Source organism: Cherax quadricarinatus, chromosome 47 (assembly GCF_038502225.1).
Source record: "Cherax quadricarinatus isolate ZL_2023a chromosome 47, ASM3850222v1, whole genome shotgun sequence".
NCBI lineage: Eukaryota > Metazoa > Arthropoda > Malacostraca > Decapoda > Parastacidae > Cherax > Cherax quadricarinatus.
The window spans coordinates 25809974-25830104 of record NC_091338.1 but is presented as its reverse complement, the minus strand read 5'-3'; the positions used below and the strand labels follow the sequence as shown (position 1 = coordinate 25830104).

The 20131-nt window shown below is 41.5% G+C and overlaps 1 protein-coding gene across 1 annotated transcript in view; it reads right to left on the bottom strand.

Annotated features, from left to right (window-relative positions):
- Positions 1–20131, bottom strand: part of LOC128696564 (deoxynucleoside triphosphate triphosphohydrolase SAMHD1-like) — a 266099-nt gene that overhangs the window by 142185 nt on the left and 103783 nt on the right. The window contains exons 6-7 of the mRNA XM_070094765.1: positions 15659–15739; positions 14948–15147 (exon numbers count right to left, since the gene is read on the bottom strand). Of these exons, the coding sequence (XP_069950866.1) occupies positions 14948–15147; positions 15659–15739 (281 nt within the window). The remainder of the gene's footprint in view (positions 1–14947; positions 15148–15658; positions 15740–20131) is intronic.

Genomic DNA, 20131 nt, shown 5'->3' with positions numbered 1-20131 from the left:
CCCCAATACACCTCCCAGACCACAGTCTTAGAAAAGAAGTTGAAGGTGTGGTATACAAATGCAGATGGAATAACAAATAAGTATGAGGAGTGGCACGAAAGAATCAAGGAGACATCCCCAGACATAATAGCACTCACAGAAACAAAACTCACCAGAATAATAACAGATTCAATCTTTCCATCCGGATATCAAATCCTCATGAAAGACAGAGGGATGAGAGGGGGAGGAGGAGTTGCACTGCTCATTAAAAACCAGTGGGGTTTTGAGAAAATGGAAGGAATGGATGGCACGGGCGAAAGGGACTACTTAGTAGGAACAATCCAGTCTAAGGGACATAGGGTGATAATTGCAGTAATGAACAACCCACCACAAAACTGCAGGAGGCCAAGAGAAGAATACGATGAGAGCAACAGAGCAATGGTCGACACACTAGCCGAGGTGGCCAGGAGAGCACACATGGGGGGAGCAAAATTATTAGTTATGGGTGATGGATGTGGTACTGGAAAACCTCATGCATCAACATGTTAGAGACACTACAAGAGAGAGAGGAGAGGATGAACCAGCAAGACTGGACCTTGTATTCACCTTGAGTAGTTCGGACATCGAGGATATCATATATGAAAGGCCCCTGGGAGCTAGTGATCATGTGGTTCTGTGCTTCGACTACATAGTTGAGCTCCAAGTGGAGAGAGTAGCAGGAATAGGGTGGGAAAAACCAAACTACAAAAGGGGGAACTACTCAGGCATGAGGAACTTCTTTCAAGACATTAAGTGGGAGAGGGAACTGACAGGAAAACCAGTACAAGAAATAATGGACTATGTGGGAACAAAATGCAAGGAGGCAGAGGATAGGTTTGTTCCCAAGGGAAACACAAATAATGGGAAGAACAGAACGAGTCCTTGGTTCACCCAAAGTTGTAGGGAGGCAAAAACTAGGTGTACTAGAGAATGGAAAAGGTACAGAAGACAGAGAACTCAGGAAAGTAAAGAGATTAGCCGAAGAGCCAGAAGCGAATATGCACAGAGAAGAAGGGAGGCTCAGCGGCAATACGAAAATGACATAGCATCGAAAATCAAGACTGACCCGAAGCTGTTGTACAGCCACATCAGGAAGAAAACAACAGTCAAGGACCAGGTAATCAGACTGAGGAAGGGTGATGGGGAATTCACAAGAAACGACCGGGAGGTATGTCAGGAGCTCAACACGAGATTTAAAGAAGTATTTACAGTGGAAACCAGTAGGACTCCAGGAAATCAGAGCAGGGTGGCACACCAGCAAGTGCTGGATGAGGTACATACAACCAAGGAGGAGGTGAAGAAGCTGCTATGCAAACTTGACACCTCGAAGGCGGTGGGACCAGACAACATCTCTCCGTGGGCCCTTAAAGAGGGAGCAGAGATATTGTGTGTACCACTAACAAAGATCTTCAACACATCATTTGAAACTTGGCAACTCCCCGAGGTATGGAAGATGGCAAATGTAGTCCCAATTTTTAAAAAGGGAGACAGACATGAGGCACTAAACTACAGACCTGTATCACTAACGTGTATAGTATACAAGGTCATGGAGAAGGTCATCAGGAGGAGAGTGGTGGAGCTCCTGGAAAGAACCAAGTGTATAATTGACAACCAGCATGGTTTCAGGGAAGGAAAATCCTGTGTCACAAACCTACTAGAGTTTTATGACAAGGTGACAGAGGTAAGACAAGAGAGAGAGGGGTGGATCGACTGCATTTTTTTGGACTGCAAGAAAGCCTTCGACACAGATCCTCACAAGAGGTTAGTGCAAAAGCTAGAGGATCAGGCACACATAACAGGAAAGGCACTGCAATGGATCAGAGAATACCTGACAGGGAGGCAACAACGAGTCATGGTACGTGACGAGGTGTCAGAGTGGGCGCCTGTGACAAGCGGGGTTCCACAGGGGTCGGTCCTAGGACCTGTGCTGTTCTTGGTATATGTGAATGACGTAAGGGAAGGGATAGACTCAGAAGTGTCCTTGTTTGCAGATGATGTGAAGTTAATGAGAAGAATCAAATCGGATGAGGATCAGGCAGGACTATAAAGAGACCTGGGCAGGCTACAAGCCTGGTCCAGCAATTAGCTCCTTGAGTTTAACCCTGCCAAATGCAAAGTCATGAAGATTGGGGAAGGGCGAAGAAGACCGCAGACACAATATAGTTTAGATGGCCAAAGTCTGCAAACCTCACTCAAGGAAAAAGATCTGGGGGTGAGTATAACACCGAGCATATCTCCTGAGGCGCACATCAATCAGATAACTGCTGCAGCATACGGGCGCCTGGCAAACCTACGGATAGCGTTCCGATACCTCAGTAAGGATTCGTTCAAGACTCTGTATACCATTTACGTCAGGCCCATACTGGAGTATGGAGCACCAGTTTGGAATCCACACCTAGTCAAGCATGTCAAGAAATTAGAGAAAGTGCAAAGGTTTGCAACAAGACTAGTCCCAGAGCTACGGGGATTGTCCTACGAAGAAAGGTTGAGGGAAATCGGCCTGACGACACTGGAGGCCAGGAGGGTCAGGGGAGACATGATAACGACATATAAAATACTTCACGGAATAGACAAGATGGACAAAGACGGGATGTTCCAGAGATGGGACACAGACACAAGAGGTCACAATTGGAAGTTGAAGACTTAGATGAATCAAAGGGATGTTAGGAAGTACTTCTTCAGTCATAGAGTAGTCAGGCCGTGGAATAGCCTAGAAAGTGACGTAGTGGAGGCGGGAACCATACATAGTTTTAAGGCGAGGTATGATAAAGCTCATGGGGCAGGGAGAGAGAGGACCTAGTAGCAGTCAGCGAAGAGGCGAGGCCAGGAGCTATGACTCGAACCCTGCAACCACAAATAGGTGAGTACTTGAGTATGCAGCTCCAATTTGGAACCCACACCTGGTCAAGCACGTCAAGAAGTTAGAGAAAGAACAAAGGTTTCCAACAAGGCTAGTTCCACAGCACAGGGGAATGTCGTACGAGGAAAGGTTGAGAGAAATCGGACTGACGACACTGGAGGAAAGAAGGGTCAGGGGAGACATGATAACAACATACAAGATACTGCGGGGAATAGACAAGGTGGAGAGAGACAAGATGTTCCAGAGAAGGGACACAGAAACAAGGGATCACAAATGGAAGCTGAAGACTCAGACGAGTCATAGAGACGTTAGGAAGTATTTCTTCAGTCATAGAGCCAACAGGAAGTGGAATAGCCTAGTGTGAAGTCTTACTCAGCCCTGTAACAACTTCAGTCAGTATTACTAAGGCTGGCTCCTCCTCAGGAAAATTAATGAATAGAAAAAGAAATAATAATTCACAAAGATAAACACTTAATTATTTTTTAAAGCAAACATAAAACAATAAAACATGAAAGGTATATCCTATTTGAAAGAAAAATGAAAAATGAAATGAATAAAATAACATTTGAACTCAACGCTAATATATATAGGGGTGTCTGGTGTTGGTGACACTGCGTGTGGTTGAAATTGTAGCTGTTGCTGATGATGTGAGGGGGGGGGGTCGCAGGTGTTGGTGACTACCCACTGGCTCGTTCTTGTGGCCATAAATAATCTCTCCCGATGACAGGAAATCAGGTTTTGTACCACTGCAATGATGAGGGGTTACGTCCTGATTCTTCATACATATGCACAGGCAAGTAAATACAATATGGGACGTCTCCAGGACGTTAGTCCGTCTCCTTCAATTCTACTCGTTGATTAGCAGGTGACCCTCTCTGTCATTCAAGCTGGAAAGAAAGACAGGTTACCCACTGCTTAAGAAATCACTCTCCATGATAAGTACAATACCTAAAAGATGTGGTGATTATTAAACATTTAACATAAAGACTGAAAGGACTAAGTTAATTATTGGTCAAAAGTGAAGCTTTCAACCAATAAGTCCACTAAAATATGATCAGGCGTGTACTTACAGTAGTGTTGGGAGCTGTGAGCCGAGTGATTTACTGTTGACCGGAGCCCCACACGTCACCTTTCGGGGGGGGGGGGGGAGAGAGAGGGGAAGGGATAGCAGGAGCTAGACTGACCCTACCTTAACAAGCAGCCGGCAATCAAACTATCACTTTCGGGGAGGGGGAAAAGGGGGGGAATAGCGGGAGCTGGACTTACCCTACCTTAACAAGTAGCCGGCAATGAAACTATTGTTACTATATACTCCCTTGCTACTCCTATCTATTGAACTTTTTCCCTCACACTCCCCATACCAAGACTTATAGTCAAGGAGTATAAGAAGAATAGGCGAGGAAAAAGTTCTAACATGTGGAATTCGCGTGAGGCAACAAATCTTCTACTGACTGTCATGACTTAACCAGTCAGAGAAATAATTGGATGAACCATTGATATACACAATATGGAACTTAAAAGCCTGGAGTGCCAATGTCCACCTCAAGAGGCGACTGTTGGTTCCCTTAAAAGTTTCTAGGTATATCAAAGGTTTGTGGTCCGTTTCTAAAACGAATTCTTTTCCCAGCAAATAAAATTTAAGTTTTGAGATACCCCACACAAGGGCCAAACATTCCTTTTCTGTGGTGGAGTATCTCGTTTCTGCGGGAAGGAGTTTCCGGCTTAGGAAGCATACAGGGAAGGGAGTACCATCATGGTATCGTAGTAGCACTGCACCTAAGCCAGTATTGGAGGCATCAGTTCTTAAACAAAATGTTTTATTAATATCTGGAATCTTAAGTATAGGGTCTTTCGAAAAGATACTTTTAATCTCATTAAACTTTTCCCGAGCTACGTCGGAAAGTTCAAGAGGTTCCTTCACAGTCTTTTTAAGGAAGTCGGATAAGATTCCTGTAAGATCAGTAAGGTTCGGGATAAACCGTGCATAAAAATTTACAGAACCAAGAAAGCTACGCATGAGCTTCTTGGTTTTGGGTAATTTAAATTCTAATAAAGCTTTGATCTTACTGGGGAGAGGCTGCAGAGAGTTATTGGAAAGTATCAGTCTAAGATATCTAATCTTGTTATACCCAAGGAAGCATTTCTTCGGCTTGGCAGTGAGGCCATGTGAGTGTAACCTACACAAAACTGATGTTAATGTTTGGATATGTTCGCCCCACATGGATGTCGTTACGTAAATGTTATCAAAATAAACTGAAACCTTTGGCATATTACCCAAGACCTTTCTCATCAGTCTCAAGTAGGTAGCACAGGCAGTTACCAAACCGAAGGGCATAGTTCTATACTGCATCAGTCCTTGGTGGGTATCTAACATTACTTGATGAAAAGAAGGAAGCGTCATAAAATTTGTGTAGATCGCTATCTATTAACGGCATAGGCTCAGCATCCCACCGAGTTATAGCATTAAGGCCTCTGAAGTCAATAGCAAGTCTATATGAATTATCCTCCTTCTTAACCATGACTACTGGTGAGCAATATGCAGATACTGAAGGTTCAATGATCTTTAGTTTTAATAATTTGTCTACCTCTCGGCCAAATGCATCCCTAAGGTGAACTGGAACTGGGTATAATTTCCGTTTGATCGGATTGTCCGTCAATAAGTCAATCTTATGGACTACCGTGGAGGTAACACCTGGAATATCAGTAAAGACGTCTGAAAAGTTACTCACACATTGAAGTAGTTCATGTCTCTTATGGTCATCCAAAGATTCATTAATATTAATGTTGGTTGCGCTCGAGTGGTCAAGAGTCACCAAGTCATGTAGTTCTTCATCATAGTCTAAGTTAGAGATGTCAATTACACACACCTTACATTCTTCAGTTGTCTTATCAAGTTCGTGTGGAAAAACTAAGTCAAAGTTATTAAGGCAGTTAACCGAATTTCTTCGGTAATATTCCTTAAGGATGTTGATATGATAAAGCTTAGGTTTCCCCTTGACTTCTATGAGGTAGTCAACTTTCCCACAAATTTTTAATACTTTATATGGACCTTTCCATGCTACTAATAATTTATTTGACTTGATAGGCAAAAGTACCAGAACTTCATCCCCTACTTTAAAACTTCTCTGACTTTTGGAATCAAAATAGGTTTTGTACTGGTCCATTGACAAGCTTAAGTTTTTCGAAACTATGTCAGAGGTCTCCTCAAGTTTCGATCTAAGGTCAAGGAGAAACTGATAAGAAGACTGAACCTCAGCATTTACCTCCTCATTAGTCCATAAGTCATGAAGGATGGACAATGGACCTCTGGCCTGTCTACCATAGAGAAGTTCAAAAGGTGAAAACCCCAAAGAGTCACTGGGAACTTCCCTCATGGCAAACAAAGCACAGGGTAGGTAACGATGCCACTCCTTAGGTTTAAGGGAGCAAAGTTTCCTTAAAATGGACTTGAGAATCGAATGCTGGCACTCAATCCTCCCATTACAGCTGGGATGATAGGGTGTGGTGAAGAGAGGCTTCACTCCCAGAAGTTGGTATAGATGTTGCATTAAGTCAGATGTAAATTGTGTCCCACGGTCAGACAAAATTTCTCTAGGGATGCCCACTCTGGAGAAGATGGACAAAAGGGCTTCAGCCACCTCTGTAGTATTTATGGTCTTTAAGGGTACAGCTTCAGGGAAACTCGAAGCATAATCAACTAATGTTAATATATATCTATGTCCCCCAGATGAAAGTGGAGATAAAGGACCAACGATGTCAATAGCTACTCTTTCAAACGGTACTGTAAAGATAGGCATTTTGACCATAGGTATTCGCCTGGTACCTCGGGAGGATGACAGTTGGCAAACTTTACACGATCTACAATAGGTAGTGACATCTGAGGACATTTTAGGCCAAAAATAGGTTTCCCTAATTTTATTTAAGGTTTTACGATGCGAGAAATGTCCGGCCACTGGAAGGTCATGAGCCATTTTAAGAACAGTCTCTCTGCATTGACTTGGAACAACTAAGATGAATGGTCTATCTCTGAAATTAATTTCAATACTGACTTGTACAAGATACCTTTTATATATTCAAATTTATATGAAAAGTGTTTCCTCTGGATAACTTGATTTTGTCTGGCTACATTATGGCAATTCTGAAGAGAAGGGCAATTACGTTGTAAATTGACAAAAGAGTCTTTTGATATATCTAAAGGCTTGAAGTCAGGGAAAATCAAAGGATGGACAGTAGGAGAAGCCTGGGCTTTGGTCTGAGCCCTAGTCAAGACATTTATAGTATCGGAGGTGATATCTTCACTTTCACCTAACAAGTGAACCGGTGATCCTACTACCTCGCTTTCGAGAGTAGCATCACTGGTTTTTAATCCCACATGAATCTCACGAAATATTGTCTCATCTGAGTTTTCGAGGGGCTTCTCTGACTCTAGAGAAAGAGGATCTGAAACACTTATGTCCATCTTTGGCGATGAAAGGTCAACCTCAGAAGGAAGAATGGCACCTTTTACAATACCTATTAGTACGGAGCAAGAAGTGATGGAAGCTAGTACAGCTTCAGACCAACCTGTGAACCATTTAGACCTAATGTAACAACGGATGGTAGGAAAAGTGTCTGTACGGCCCAAGTAGTCTGAAAGTATAGCCGAGGAATGAGTTTCTTTAAGGTTAGGGAACAGCTTATCAGAAATGACAGAAGGGTGCTTGGTCATTACAGTCTTTAAAACATCTTCCAACTTTTTGGACCTTCTTAGAAGGACAATCTGGACGTTTATGTCCCTAAGTCTATCACACTCCTTTTTGTCTTCTCTTTCTCTTTCTAACTGTCTTTCTTGGATTTCTCTCTCAATTCTCTTTCTCTCCTTTTTCTCCTGTCTTTCAAGGTTCTCTTTCTCCTTTTTCTCTTCTCTTTCGATTCTCTCTCTCTCCTTTTTCTCTTCTCTTTCGATTCTTTCTCTCTCCTTTTCTTCTTCTCTTTCCCTTTCTAACTGTCTTTCTTCTCTCTCAATTCTCTCTCTTTCAAGTCTTTCCTGGATCTTAGCACTAATGAAAGATTCTAAATTTTTCCCTGTTATTCCTAACTTACTTCCAGCGTTCATCCAAAACTGGTATTCCTCCATGCTTGCAAGAATAACTTAAACTATCAGGGGAAATGAAATGGGTATCAAAGAAAAAGGAGGGTTCAATTCCTGCTCCGCTCAAACTGCAAAGAAATCAGAGGGCTCGATCCCTGCTTCAATTAAACAATATGTATTAATTAAAACGAAGGGTTTTATGCCGGCTCTGAGCAAACAGTAAGTAGAATGGGGTCACTTGACCATCCAATCTTCTCACCAACAAATCAAGAGTGTCCTACAACAGTTCCATTGATATAATAAAGAGCTCAATGAAACAAATTGTCACTGGAAAATCTCGGGTCCCTAGAGTCTAATCCTCCAAAGTGTTTCAAGCTCGAAGAGGTGGCAGAATTAAATATTATATCCTGCCTGACTTAACTTACAATAAATTGAGACTATAACAATCACCAAATCTTTTAAATACCTGTACTGTAGTCCTACCATAGAGAATGATTACTCATGGCTGGTGGTAACCGTCTGTGGTATGCAGCGTTGAAGTTCCAATGGTAGATTCGAGATGGAGTTGAATCTTGATTCTGTCTATTTGTATCCTGGCAAGGTCGCCACTTGTGAAGGCTTACTCAGCCCTGTAACAACTTCAGTCAGTATTACTAAGGCTGGCTCCTCCTCAGGAAAATTAATGAATAGAAAAAGAAATAATAATTCACAAAGATAAACACTTTATTATTTATTAAAGCAAACATAAAACAATAAAACATGAAAAGTATATCCTATTTGAAAGAAAAATGAAAAATGAAATGAATAAAATAACATTTGAACTCAATGCTAATATATATAGGGGTGTCTGGTGTCGGTGACACTGCGTGTGGTTGAAATCGTAGCTGTTGCTGATGATGTGGGGAGGATGGGTCGCAGGTGTTGGTGACAACCCACTGGCTCGCTCTTGTGGCCGAAAATAATCTCTCCCGATGACAGGAAATCAGGTTTTGTACCGCTGCAATGATGAGGGGTTACGTCCTGATTCTTCATACATATGCACAGGCAAGTAAATACAATATGGGACGTCTCCAGGACGTTAGTCCGTCTCCTTCAATTCTACTCGTTGATTAGCAGGTGACCCTCTCTGTCATTCAAGCTGGAAAGAAAGACAGGTTGCCCACTGCTTAAGAAATCACTCTCCATGATAAGTACAATACCTAAAAGATGTGGTGATTATTAAATATTTAACATAAAGACTGAAAGGACTAAGTTAATTATTGGTCAAAATTGAAGCTTTCAACCAATAAGTCCACTAAAATATGATCAGGCGTATACTTACAGTAGTGTTGGGAGCTGTGTGTCGAGTGATTTACTGTTGACCGGAGCCCCACACGTCACCTTTCGGGGGGGGGGAGAGGGAGGGGAAGGGACAGCAGGAGCTTGACTGACCCTACCTTAACAAGCAGCCGGCAATCAAACTATTACTTTCGGGGAGGGGGAAAAAGGGGGGGAATAGCGGGAGCTGGACTTACCCTACCTTAACAAGTAGCCGGCAATGAAACTATTATTACTATATACTCCCTTGCTACTCCTATCTATTGAACTTTTTCCCTCACACCTAGCAAGTGAAGTAGTGGAGGCAGAAACCATACATAGTTTTAAGAAGAGGTATGACAAAGCTCAGGAAGCAGAGAGGGAGAGGACCTAGTAGCGTTCAGTTAAGAAGCGGGGCCAGGAGCTGAGTCTCGGCCCCTGCAACCACAATTAGGTGAGTACACACACACACACACACACACACACACACACACACACACACAAGGGAAGGGAAGGAAAGGGAAAAAGGTAGGAAAAAAAGAAAAAAATGGTGGGGACTCGCAGAAACCAGGGATCAGATGAAAATGGTTCTGGTAGGGAGGAGTGGATAAGGAGCAGTGGAAAAGGATGGAACAAGAGTGGGAGAGATAAATTAGGAGAGCTTACTGAAAAAATGGAGACAGAGCTTTCTGTGAAATTGGAAAAGAGGTTGGAGAAGGAGAAGAAGAATTGGGAGGCACAAGTCGAAATGGCAATAGCCAGGATAAGGGTCCTAGAAGATGAGGTAAACAGGCTGAAGCGAGTTACAGGGGCATTGACCAGAGAAGGCACAGCATATGAAGCTGAGAGGCAGAACAGGAAGGAAGGAGATATGAATTATGCTAAGGTCACATCAGCCTGCCAAGAAGGGCCAAGGAGTGAAAGGGGAGAGCAGGTGTGTGCAGATGGAGAGGGCGATAGGTCAAATGCTGAGGCACACCCATGCTACCAAGAGCCACTGGAAAAAACAAGGGAGAAAATAACCATGTACAGACAGGAACCAGAGTCACAGATGGAGAGGCAATGGGAGGAGGAAAGGGTAAAATCAGTGTTTATCCATGGGCTTCGGGAGAGAGAGGAAAGGACACACACTGAAAGACGGCAGGCAGAAAGAAAGGAGATTGAGAACATCATCACGGAAATAGGTGAAGAAGACATGGACGAGATTGTAAATTTTCAGAGAATGAAGGGGTACTTGAAGGGAGGAAAACGACAGATCAAGCTGATTCTCAGGACAGAAACAGTGAGGAACAGGATCCTCCAAGAGAAACCACGGTTGAAGTACTCGGCAGGGTACAAGAGGGTGTTCCTAGACAGAGACAGAACACAAACAGAATGACAGCAACTGAGGGAGAGGACAAGAAAGCGACAGGAGCTAGGAAAGGAGACATGGACGGAACCAGTAGAGGTCAATCAGAGCAGGACAGAGCAGCAAGGGCAAGCACATACAGAACCATCCTCAGAACCCCACAACCTATCACACCATCCCAACACAAACTACAATCCATACTCACAGCTTCCACCCAAACCCCAGCTATAGAATCCCACAGTATGCTACCAGGTGGGAGGAGTGGCACGAAAGAGTCAAACAGGCATCACCAGACATCATGGCTCTCACACAAACCAAGCTTACAGGTATGATAACAGATGCCATCTTTCCTACGGGATACCAGATCCTGAGGAAATACAGGGGGAACAGGGGGGTTGGAGGAGTGGCACTGCTGATCAAAAACCGATTACATACTGGGAACTTTTAGTCTGGAGGTCCCAAAGTGGCAATTGCAGTGATGTATAACCAACCACAGAACAGCAGGAGACCAAAGCAAAAGTATGATGAGAGCAATAGAGTGATGGTTGACACACTGGCTGCAGTGGCCAGAAGAGCTCACGCATGCAGGGCAAAGCTCCTGATCATGGGTGACTTTAACCACAAGGAAATCGATTGGGAGAACTTGGAGCCACATGGGGGCCTAGATAAATGGAGGGTTAAGATGATGGAGGTGGCACTGGAAAACTTCATGTACCAACACGTAAGGGACACTACAAGAGAGAGAGGATAGGATGAACCAGCGAGACTGGACCTAGTATTCACCTTGAGTAGTGCAGATATTGAGGACATCACATATGAAAGACCCCTTTGTGCCAGCAATCATGTGGTTTTAAGCTTCAGATACACAGTAGAGCTACAAGTGGAGGGGGAAGCAGGAAGGCCAGGGCGAATGAAACCATACTACAAGAAAGGGGACTACACGGGAATGAGGAACTTCCAGAACGGGGTTCAGTGGGACAGAGAACTGGCAGGGAAGACAGTTAATGAGATGATGGAATATGTAACAACAATGTGCAAGGAGGCTGAGGAGAGGTTTGTACCCAAGGGTAACAGGAATAATGCAAAATTCAGGATGAGCCTATGGTTCAACCAAGAAGGTGCAGGGAGGCAAAAACCAAGTGTACTAGGGAATTGAAGAAATATAGAAGGCAAAGGACCCAGGAGAATAAGGAGAGCAGTCGTAGAGACAGAAATGAATATGCACAGACAAGAAGGGAGGCCCAACAATATGAAAATGATATAGCAGCGAAAGTCAAATCTGACCCGAAGCTGTTATACAGCCACATCAGGAGGAAAACCACAGTCAAGGACCAGGTAATCAGGCTAAGGAAGGAAGGAGGAGAGACAACAAGAAATGACCGTGAAGTATGTGAGGAACTCAACAAGAGATTCAAAGAAGTGTTCACAGAGGAGACAGAAGGGGCTCCAGAAAGACAGATAGGTGGGATACACCACCAAGTGCTGGACACAGTACACACAACCGAGGAAGAAGTGAAGAGGCTTCTGAGTGAGCTAGATACATCAAAGGCAATGGGGCCGGATAACATCTCTGCATGGGTCCTGAGAAAGGGAGCAGAGGCGCTATGTGTACGCTTAACAACAATATTCAATACATCTATCGAAACAGGGAGATTGCCTGAGGCATGGAAGACAGCAAATGTAGTTCCAATCTTTAAAAAAGGAGACAGACATGAAGCACTAAAGTACAGACCAGGGTCACTGACATGTATAGTATGCAAAGTCATGGAGAAGATTATCAGAAGAGTGGTGGAACACCTAGAAAGGAATGATCTCATCAACAGCAGCCAACATAGTTTCATGGACGGGAAATCCTGTGTCACAAGGATTGAGGCTAAAACGTTGTGTAGTTTTAAAAATAAGTTAGATAAATGCATGATTGGGTGTGGGTGGGTGTGAGTTGGACCTGACTAGCTTGTGCTGCTGGGTCCTGTGCCGTGCTCCGTCCTTGAGTGGAGGTGCCAGACTGGGTGAGTCATTTGGCTAATCAGGGGGGGGGGTCATTGGGCTACTCCGGAGAGGGGGACATGAACCTGCTCTGCATGGGTCAGTAGGCCTGTTGCATTGTTCCTTCTTTCTTATGTTCTTATATTCTTAAAGAATCGTTCAAGACACTGTACACTGTGTACGTCAGGCTCATACTGGAGTATGCAGCACCAGTTTGTAATCCACACCTGGTCAAACGCATCTGTAGCCAATGATCCTAAATGCCTAATTCCCATAGTTTCCACCAGAGCCCAGGCCTCTCGGTGGGCATGCCAGCCTGCCCACCCTTGCCTCTCTCTCACTCTCTCAGTGGCGTTCACTCAGTCAACAAGGTCTGCTCCTCTCTCCCTCACGGGCATGGCACCATCCGGGCCTGGGCACTTAAACACTGCCTGTGTACCGCACGACATTGCAAATAAAGTAAGATGCCTCCGAAGCCTTATCATTACTCCCATATACCAAGAAGGACCCATTAAACCAGAAAACATTGGTGACAGCGGTGCCTCGAAGTAAGTGTGTTAGCCTGGAGAGAGAGAGGAAGAGGAATGAAGTTGTCTTCACTTTATCACCCTATACAAGAAGCATCCGTCTCTCAACGAGTTATCCTGATGTCGTGTTTGCACGTTTCAGCATTCAGACACAGGTACACGCAGAATCCAGGCCGAAATTTGCCGAATTTTATCGAAAAATATATGTGGCGTCCCTGCAACTCCACGTCACAGCGTCCCACGCTGTTCTCAAGTCACGTGCTCAGCATTACCAGTATGTTCTGCTGTTGTGTTCAGCTCAGCACGGCTATTTCAGCAAGTCACTCCCTCTCTGCTGTGTTTTTTGTGTGAATTCTTGGCCAGAGCTGTGTATCCGAGTGCCCAAGGTCACTCGAAGCTACGTGGATCACGAAGTTACATGTAGGCGATGCCACGTGGATCTACTAGCCATGTAGATTCACGATCCACGTGGATCTACAAGCCCCGTGGGTTACCAAGCTAGACATCCCAAGCCACATGCTGTGGTCTGCTGCCTCATCACTCCACTGACGTCACCCACGATGTTGCCCAACTTTACGATGTCACCCACGATGCTGCCCGACTTCACGACGTAACCCACGATGCTGCCCGACTTCACGATGTCTGCCTGACGTTACCTCGCGATGTCACCCCATGACATCACCTCACGACGTCACGCCTGACATCACCACATGATGCCATATCGACAGTGTTAGTTTCACAGTGAGCAGTGTTTGTGTTGTCGAGAAGATTGAGGGAAGACATATGTCGTGTGTTAATTAATTTCTCTCAGACAGTGTTCTCACAAGTTCGTGTATGGCTTAGTGTCGATTTTTGCACAGAAAAGCGTCATTTGTTAGTAAGCCTGGCTCACCAAAGGTACTACGGCCCAGGTACCTATTTGCTGCTACGTGAACAGGACAACAGGTGTAAGGAAACGCCTCGAAATGTTTCCATCCGCCGGGAGTCGAAGCCGGCCACCAGGCCAGAAATGAATATGCATGGATTAGGAGAGAGACAATACGAAAATGGTACGGTATCAAAAGCCAAATCTGACCCAAAGTTCTTATACAGCCACATCGGTAGGAAAACAACAGTTAAGGACCAGGTGCACAGGCTGAGGAAGGAAGGAGGGAAGCTCACAGAGAGCGACCAGGAAATATGTGACAAGATCAGCTCAACATGCATTGAGGTATTCACAGTGGAGACAGAAGCTTCCAGCAAACCGAGGGAGTAGGATGCACCAGAAGTGTTGGACACACTGCACACAACCGAAAAGGAGGTGAAGAAACTGCTATATGGACTAGATACCTCGAAGGCGGTGGGTCTAGATAATATGTCATTGTGTGTACTGAGAGAGGGAGCAGATGCACTATGTGTGCCACTAACAATAATCTTCAATAAATCTACTGAAACAGGGCAACTGCCTGTTTCAGTAGATTTAATGAAGAAATGCTTCCTAACATCATCGTGACATTGAGTCACAATGATGTTAGGAAGCATTTCTTCAGTCATAGAGGTTTCAGGAAGGGGAACAATCTGAAGAGAGTGATGTAGTGGAGGCAAGATCCAGGCAAAGCTTTAAGAAAAGGTTCGATATAGCTCATAGAGACGGGAGATGTTGACCTAGTAGCGACCAGCGAAGAGGCGTGGCCAGGAGCTATGAATGGGCCCCTGCAACCACAACTAGGCGAGTACATCTAGGTGAGTATATACGTACACACACACACAAACATAGACAAGCACACACAAACACACACACATACATGCTCACACTAATATGTATAAGTAGTACTTATTAAAGAATTTTTCCATCTGTTTACATTTCATTAATAATTTTCTCTGTGTGATGCTGATAAGCTTTCCTGTGTAGCAGAGCGCGGGTGTGAAACATCTCCAGAAGTGTGTGAACATCTTTGTCACGATAACAGATATGCCATTTCCCATCACATTTCTCATCACATTTCTCATCACATTTCAGGATTTTGCAGGAGTCGATCAGACGTTCGTATTCAAACGTCACCTACATGAAGAGAATAACCACATGAGAGGAATAACGACATGGGAGGGATAACTACATGAGAGGGATGACTACATGAGATTAATAATTATATGAGAGGAATAACTACATGATAGGAATAACTACATGATAGGAATAACTACATGAGAGGAATAACTACATGAGAGGAATAACTACATGATAGGAATAACTGTGAGAGGAATAACTACATTAGATGAACAACTACATGAGAGGGATAACTACATGAGAGGGATAACTACATGAGAGGGATAACTACATGAGAGGGATAACTACCTGAGAGGGATAACTACATGAGAGGGATAATTACATAAGAGGCATAACAGCTCTGCTAAATTTATCATCATTAAATTGCAATGAAAGTATACAAAATTCCACTCAATATTGTCAGAAGATGAAAAATATTGAGTCATTATCTGTGTATTGACAACTGTGATTGAAAACGATTCGTACAAGATAAGAGTGACGATGTATGGAACATAAGACTGATACATACACTGAGTCCCAGACTATGAGAGTCACGTAGGAAGTAGTCCCACTTGTCAACATCCACTTTTGTGGTGCTGTTGCTGACAATCTGGTGAAGATTAAAATAAGCATTATGAATATTTACTAGTAAAACAATGTCTGTACTAATCATGATTCATGTAATATTTATTTCTATATTACAGTTCTGTCTGCGCTTCGCTGTCTCTCCGAAATTGCTAATAAGAATAACTCATTCCTCTATCTTATTTTGTTGTATTTTGTTGTCCATCACTGAAAATAAATTTTTTTTATCATTTACAATATTACCAATTTTTCTAATATAAACGTGAATGTCTAGCTTCTGCTGAATACAATTCTTCTTAATTATGTGAATTTTTGAGAAAAATGTCTGACCATTATCGAGTAATTCTGAGGCTTCGTAATAGTTAAGTCATTCTCACTACTTATTAATTGATGTATTTAGACAAGATAAATTTGGATCTGGAAAATATGTTTGCGAACAGAGTTATGGAAAAGTTTAGCGAGCTTACTGGTGGAGTCACTGGACATGGGCTATTATGTGTTATGTCCAGTGTAGTACTATATGTTCGTATTCTCCAGTGTAGTACTATTATGTTCGTATTCTACTGTAGGTCATTATACTTCTTATATTCATATATTCTATATCCGGTTGTGATGTATACCAATACACTGTTAGACTGGGTAGAGATTGAGAATGTATTTGGCAAACGTGCTCGTATTTAATCGCTAGCTGGTCATAAACATGACGGGGTAAATTGGACTCTGGAGTGCTTCTTTAATTATTTAAAATGCAATGTTATTTTTTTCTGTTTTCGATATAACTACAGTAAATAACCGAAGCATGTTGCATTGTGTGACTTGTTGCATGCTTTAAGTACGTATTGTTTGTGTTTAAATAAAATTTATAATTACCTATAGTGCACTAAGATCAATGTACATTATCTGACAGATGACAGTGGTGTGTGTGCGTGAGCACTCACCTGTTTGTACACACCTATTTACACTCACCTATTTCTACACACCTATTCACACTCACCTATTTGTACACACCTATTTTCACTCACCTATTTGTACACACCTATTTACACTCACCCATTTGCACTCACCTATTTGTGGCTACAGGGGTGGATTCAGCTCCTGGCCCTGCCTCTTTGCTAGTCGCTAAGAGATCCACTCTCTCCCTGCTCCACGAACTTTATCGTACTTCTTCGTTAAGTTATATATGGATTCTACCTCCACTACATCACTCTCTAGATTGTTCCACTTGCTGACGGCTCTATGACTGAAGAATTACTTCCTAATAACCCTGTGACTCATATGAATTTTCAGCTTTCAGTTATCATCCCTTGTTGCTGTGTCATATTTCTGAAACATTCTGTCCCTATCCACTTTGTCAATTCCTCTCAGTATCGTTATCATATCCTCCTTATCCCTCCTGTCCTCCAGCGTCGTTAGGTTGATTTTGCTTAACCTCTCCTTGTACGACATACCCCTTAGCTCAAGGATTAGTCTTGTTGCAAACTTTCTCTAATTTTTTGACGTGCTTGACCAGGTGTGGGTTCCATAGTGGTTCTGCATACTCTAATATGGGCCTGACGTACACAGTGTACAGTGTCTTGAATGAATCCTCATTCAGGTGTCGAAACTCTATTCTTAGGTTCTCCAAGCGCCCATATGAGAGAGCAGTTATTTGGATGTTGTTTGCCTTAGATGTGCTCGGTGTGATACTCACCCCTAGATCCTTTTACTTGAGTCAGGTTTGGAGCCTATGGCCTCTAGCCTGTACTCCGTCTGCAGTTTTCTTTGACCTTCCCTAATCTTCAAGACTTTTCACTTGATGGGGTAAAACTCCAGGAGCCAATTGTTCTACCAGGCTTGCAGCCTGTCCAGATCCTTTCGTAATCCTACCTAATCCATATCCACTTAAATTCTCCACACTAATTTCACATCGTCTGCAAACAGGGACACCTCTGAATTTATCCCTTCTCTCATGTTATTCACATATACCAGAAACAGCACCGGCCCTATTACTGTTCCTAGTGGAATCCCATTCGTCACTTGCGCCCACTCTAACACCTTGTCACGTACCATCACTCGTTCTTTCCTTTATGTCAAGTATTCCCTGATCCATTACCGTGCTTTCCCTGTTATTCCTGCTTGTTACTCTAACTCTTGCAATTTTCTCTTGTGCGGAACTGTGTCGAAAGCCTTCTTACAGCCCAAGAAAATTCAGTCTACTCATCCAACTCTCTCTCTCTCTCGTGTCTTACTTCCGTCACCTTGTCGTAGAACTCCAGTAGGTTTGTGTGTGTCAAAAGTGACGCTAGTTCACCACACACTGACTCTCGCTTCCAGGGTCTTGCACAAATTACCAATTTAACTATTACTGACATTGAAGAAAATAATTGTATTACGTAACATAAGTAACTAATGTGGTTAAAATATTCTGCGAATTTAGCAGCTGTATATTTATTATTATTTTACTTTCTTGATAGTCCAAAATAGAATATTTATACTTACTGTGGATATTCTTGAGGTGTGTTGAAATATTTTGCACCGAATACTTCATATCATTTAAAGGTGTTCATCCTCCAGCAGTGATAGTTAGTGTTGATAACAAGTTAGTACTGATAACAAGTTAGTACTGATAACAAGTTAGTAATGATGAGTTAGTACTGATAACAAGTTAGTACTGATAACAAGTTAGTAATGATGAGTTAGTACTGATAACAAGTTAGTACTGATAACAAGTTAGTACTGATAACAAGTTAGTAATGATGAGTTAGTACTGATAACAAGTTAGTACTGATAACAAGTTAGGACAGATAAGTTAGTACTGATAACAAGTTAGTACTGATAAGTTAGTACTGATAACAAGTTAGTGCTGATAAAAAGTTAGTACTGATAACAAGTTAGTACTGATAAGTTAGTACTGATAACAAGTTAGTACTGATAACAAGTTAGTACTGATAAGTTAGTACTGATAACAAGTTAGTACTGATAAGTTAGTACTGATAACAAGTTAATACTGATAACAAGTTACTACTGATAAGTTAGTACAGATAAGTTAGTATTGATAACAAGTTAGTACTGATAAGTTAGTACTGATAAGTTAATACTGATATCAAGTTAGTGCTGATAATATGTTAGGACTGATAAGTTAGTACTGATAACAAGTTAGTATTGATAACAAGTTAGTACTGGTAAGTTAGTATTGATAACAAGTTAGTACTGATAAGTTAGTACTGATAACAAGTTAGTATTGATAACAAGTTAGTACTGATACGTTAATACTGATTACAAGTTAGTACTGATAACAAGTTAGTACTGATAAGTTAGTGCTGATAAGTTAGTACTGATAACAAGTTAGTACTGATAAGTTAGTGCTGATAAGTTAGTACTGATAACAAGTTAGTACTGATAAATTAGTGCTGATAAGTTAGTACTGATAACAAGTTAGAACTGATAAGTTAGTACTGATAAGTTAGTACTGATAACAAGTTAGTACTGATAACAAGTTAGTACTGATAACAAGTTAGTACTGATAACAAGTTAGTACTGATAAGTTAGTACTGATTACAAGTTAGTACTGATAACAAGTTAGTACTGATAAGTTAGTACTGATAACAAGTTAGTACTGATAAGTTAGTACTGATAACAAGTTCTAAGTTCTTTTGGTACAAAATAATTAATTTTTACATTAACATAAATGAAAAAAATATATCTATAAACGTTTAAGAGAAAATTTTAGAAAGGACTTAATTTTAAATGAGTTCTTGCTAATTGACCAGTTTTCCTATTCGGCACGACATATGTATATATATATATATATATATATATATATATATATATATATATATATATATATATATATATATATATATATATATATATATATATATATATATATATATATATATATATATACATATACATATATATATATGTATATATATATATATATATATATATATATATATATATATATATATATATATATATATATATATATATATATATATATATACTGATAAGTTAGTACTGATAACAAGTTAGTATTGATAACAAGTTAGTACTGATAAGTTAGTACTGATTACAAGTTAGTACTGATAACAAGTTAGTACTGATAAGTTAGTGCTGATAAGTTAGTACTGATAACAAGTTAGTACTGATAAGTTAGTGCTGATAAGTTAGTACTGATAAGTTATATATATATATATATATATATATATATATATATATATATATATATATATATATATATATATATATATATATATATATATATATATATATATATATATATATACATATGCAAAACAACTACTGTGAAAGAATAGAGAAATTCCAAGCATCCAAGGAAGGTATATAAGGGGTCTGGCCAACACCTCACTATCAGATCCCACAACAGTTAAACACCTGATGCGCGCCGGCCCAACTGGACAGGTCCTTTGCACAA